At 42.7% G+C, this 3,788-nt stretch overlaps 1 protein-coding gene across 1 annotated transcript in view; it reads right to left on the bottom strand.

Moving 5' to 3' along the window:
* LOC119307055 (bromodomain and WD repeat-containing protein 1-like) overlaps positions 1–3,311 on the bottom strand; it is a 15,584-nt gene extending 12,273 nt beyond the window's left edge. The window contains exons 1-4 of the mRNA XM_037583140.1: positions 3,079–3,311; positions 2,230–2,305; positions 677–1,047; positions 34–185 (exon numbers count right to left, since the gene is read on the bottom strand). Coding sequence (XP_037439037.1) covers positions 34–185; positions 677–1,044 — 520 coding nt within the window. The 5' untranslated portion in view covers positions 1,045–1,047; positions 2,230–2,305; positions 3,079–3,311. The remainder of the gene's footprint in view (positions 1–33; positions 186–676; positions 1,048–2,229; positions 2,306–3,078) is intronic.
* Positions 3,312–3,788: the final 477 nt, after the last annotated feature.

Genomic DNA, 3,788 nt, shown 5'->3' on the forward strand with positions numbered 1-3,788 from the left:
ACTTCATAGCCTAGAAGAACATAATGTACATACATGCAATAAGGGAGAATGAGTTGGAGCCAAGAAGGGTTGGAACATCAGCAGCATTTGGAGACACAGATCCAATCAAGCTCTCTGGGTGGCAGGAACTAACCATCAGTTGCTTTAAAAGCTTTACCAAGTGGTCTTTACCAATGTGGGGATATCTACAAAATAAGAAACATAGACCTTAGTATGCAAAAACCTCAATTGCATGTGATCATTAAGAAAGAAAGAAAAGGCAGGTAAGAAGTTAATTGTTCTGGTAATTGTAATAATCTGTTTTATGCTAATTATTATATGGCTGGCCTTTAACAAACAATGATTACAATTCAGAATCATGTGTTTCATCAGTTCTAGATTAGTCGCACAAAAAATACTGACTGAGAGTCATTGTTAATAAGTTCGAAAAAAGCTGGAGGAAACTTGTGCTCCACAAGAGAAAACAAATCGATATATCACCATTATATACTGGATATGTATTAAACTATTTTCCAGTTCTTTCCTAAAGAATTCAAACAACACGGAAGCATCTCCAGTTCTTCATTACTTGCAGAATCTACTAAGTTAATCCCTTTCAAAAATGTTTAGTAGCAAGGATAAATAATGAATAATACTAGATGCAAGCTGACCAAAAAAATAGTGATGTATTTTCTACCTCTCAACTAACTTGAGGTAATCCAAAGGGAGTGATACACCGTCATCATTTTCTTCGCCACTATGGAAACCACCACGCGAATACCAAGCATGATATCTTCTAGGAAGCAGCTGATGCTCCTGGAGTTCACTGCAAAGTTCTCCAGCAGTCCGCTTTAATGGACCATGTGATAAGAAGTGCGCAATGAGAAAGTAAAGTTCTCTCATATCAAAGTCAACAGGAGCCTCGCATGGTACATCTGCTGAAATCACTTGATTCAGAGAATTAATCTTCTCAGGTGCCTGACTTGGAACATCCAGTGGCACCATACTAGTAGAGGTTGCATTACCAGAAGGTTGGTGCTTTCTAAAATCTATGTCTGCAAACATAACCTGGAGTTGGAAGCAATAAAACATAATTAAAAAATAATATTGGTGAGAAGGAATTGAGTTCTGGACGAGCTCAAGAAACAAACAGCCAAAGATGTAAAACACAAGTAGAGAAGTCCAATGTTGAATGGACACGGAAGGTGCAGAAAATTATACTTCCTCAATAGTAATGGTGGAGAATATATATTGCGGAGCACACATATAAAGACACTAACAGTAAAAGTAATTCAGGGAACGGAAGCAAGCTGCAGATCATGAGACATGGAGAAAATGAATAGATTTTAGGTTGAACTAGGAAACAAATTTTCTAGTGAGGTGACATCAGTTAACTGCAGTTTACAGAACTGGGGAACGACCAGTTTGTGGTACATGTTACCCCACTGCACAAAAGCCCCGTCTGAGGAATAGCTCTTCACAACCGTAGATGCATGCACAATGATGTGTGGCAACATATAACCATTTTGACCAAGGTTGAAAGGAGTATATCCAAATAGTTCCACTATACATTTCAGTTTAGAAGTATACAGCATAAAACTTCAGTTGTAATATACTCCCTCCATACAGCATAAAACTTCAGTTGTAATATACTCCCTCCGTCCCATAATATAAGAATGTTTTTCAAACTATGTTAGCTTGAAAAACGTTCTTATATTATGGGATGGAGGGAGTACCACTTTACCATTTGCATGTCTTGGCGATATTTCTATTTATTGTTGAAAAGAGATGATACTGTTTAGGGAATCGAGCAGTGCTACATGCAAGCTGTGTTTGTTGAGAGGAGGGGTCTAAATTTTTGATAGCTTCATTAATAATCCAGCTATTGTTTGCACAAGAATTTCAACTTTTACATGCAAGTATGGCTCAGAGTTACCTGATGTTAGTGTGAAGCAAGCACACAACGCATATGAGAGATGTACAAAATATTACCAAGCCTACAAAATTACAATGTGGAACTTGGACACAGTAGAATGTTCTAATCAGCCATCACATTATACTTGAATAATCAGCCTTTTCTTTAAGCAAACAGACATACTAGAATGCACTGATATGTATACGTGTATCAGCATCGGGCTGATATGGCTACGTAAATTCGCTTTGGAGAAGTGCCAATACAGGGATACGTTTTACTATTTTTTTTACTTCACAAAAGAATATATGTATAAGAAGCTAGGAACAGCAGATTACCTTCTAGTTTGGTCTACTGTAGATGCCGAAGCAGCTCCAAGCCCCTCCAATTGACAACGTTGATGCCCTGTTCCAACTACAAGTTCCAAAGGGATAGAATTAGACTTTTAGTGAGTATAAAATGAATATGGAGCAGCAAATCAAATCATTAGTTAGTTGTACATCTATCACGGCATAACACGGAAGGTGCAACCCGAAGATCAATCAGCTAGCACGAAAAAGGAGAAACAGTCACTTTAAACGGTAATATTTCAGGTCTGACTGTTAAAATACAAAAACAACACAGCGTAACAGTACCACCATATCTCCAATCATAAACAATATTTGGGACATCTATTATGCCAACCATACTGCTAGTACTAATGTGTTAACCCATTTCAGCTAGTATAACCAAGACAAAGCTCCTGCTCTCTCAAGTTGCATTCTACTGCAAAGCTTTGATTTTTCAGGCCAAGGCAGTGCAGATAAAACAACTTAACATTTTTCCTTCTCATATATCGTCAGTCATCGCGTGTTTCACTGCTGACATGTTTAAACCAAAACATTTGCTCATATGAAAAAACAATTCAAACTACAATTTGTAAGCATTTGCCCCTACGAGCATTATCACAAACATCTATCAGGCAAAATCGTTTCACATGTGAATTTACCTGAACATTCACCGGAAAAATCATGTAGCAAGTACTCATCAAGAGATAATCATCGGTATATTCTCACAATTATCAAATCTACAGCAAGTACTCGTCCAATACAAAAATCAGGGGGCGAAATTGAACAAACAGAGGATGCAGGAGGAGGGAGGGAGGGGGTGACGGAAGAGGGGGGGAAGAAAGAAGGAGGGGTGGCTACCTGCCTACGGACCGGTCGCCAGCGTGGCCCCGGGCGGCGGCGTCGCCGGGCGGGAGCGGCCGCTCCCGGTAGGGAGGCGCCGGTGGTAGTAGCGGCTGCTCGACGGAGGGAGGCGCCGCTGGGATCCTGTACCGGCGGCGGGGCAGCGGAGGTTCGGCCGCGGCGGAGGACCGGCCAGGAACCCTAGCTGTCGCGCTCGGTGAGGACTCTGCTGGTTCGAGGCTCGCTCGAGGGAATAGGGCTGCAAAAAAAAATAAAAGGTCGGAAATAGGCTGCAATTTAGGAAACGGAAACGGGCTCGGGCGTGTGACCTTCTCTCTTCTTTTCTTACGCGATATACGTGGCCGTGTCAAGGTTTACACGTATCCGTTCTCGTATTTGATTCACAAGCACTATTATCCCTGAGGTTCTCTTCGTACCTCCCGCGCAAAGGAGATGCCGGCGGCTTCATAGAAGGCGGTGTCGAAATGCCTCGGGAGGGGCGGTGTTGTGTGCTTTAGGGGGTGGGCCGACCATGGCGCGCGTTTGGGGCGACGGTGAAGCGATGTCAGGGGTGGCGTTGAGCGAGGAGGAGTTCGGTGACTCACGGTCGTGTCGGCAAATGGGGAGCAGAGGTGAAGCACGGCGACGAAAGCAGTCGTCCCCTTACGCCCTACCCGCGGGGCAGCAATTGTCGCCCCCTTACACGGTGGCGAGAGGCCCTGGTATTG

Source organism: Triticum dicoccoides, chromosome 5B (genome assembly GCF_002162155.2).
Source record: "Triticum dicoccoides isolate Atlit2015 ecotype Zavitan chromosome 5B, WEW_v2.0, whole genome shotgun sequence".
NCBI lineage: Eukaryota > Viridiplantae > Streptophyta > Magnoliopsida > Poales > Poaceae > Triticum > Triticum dicoccoides.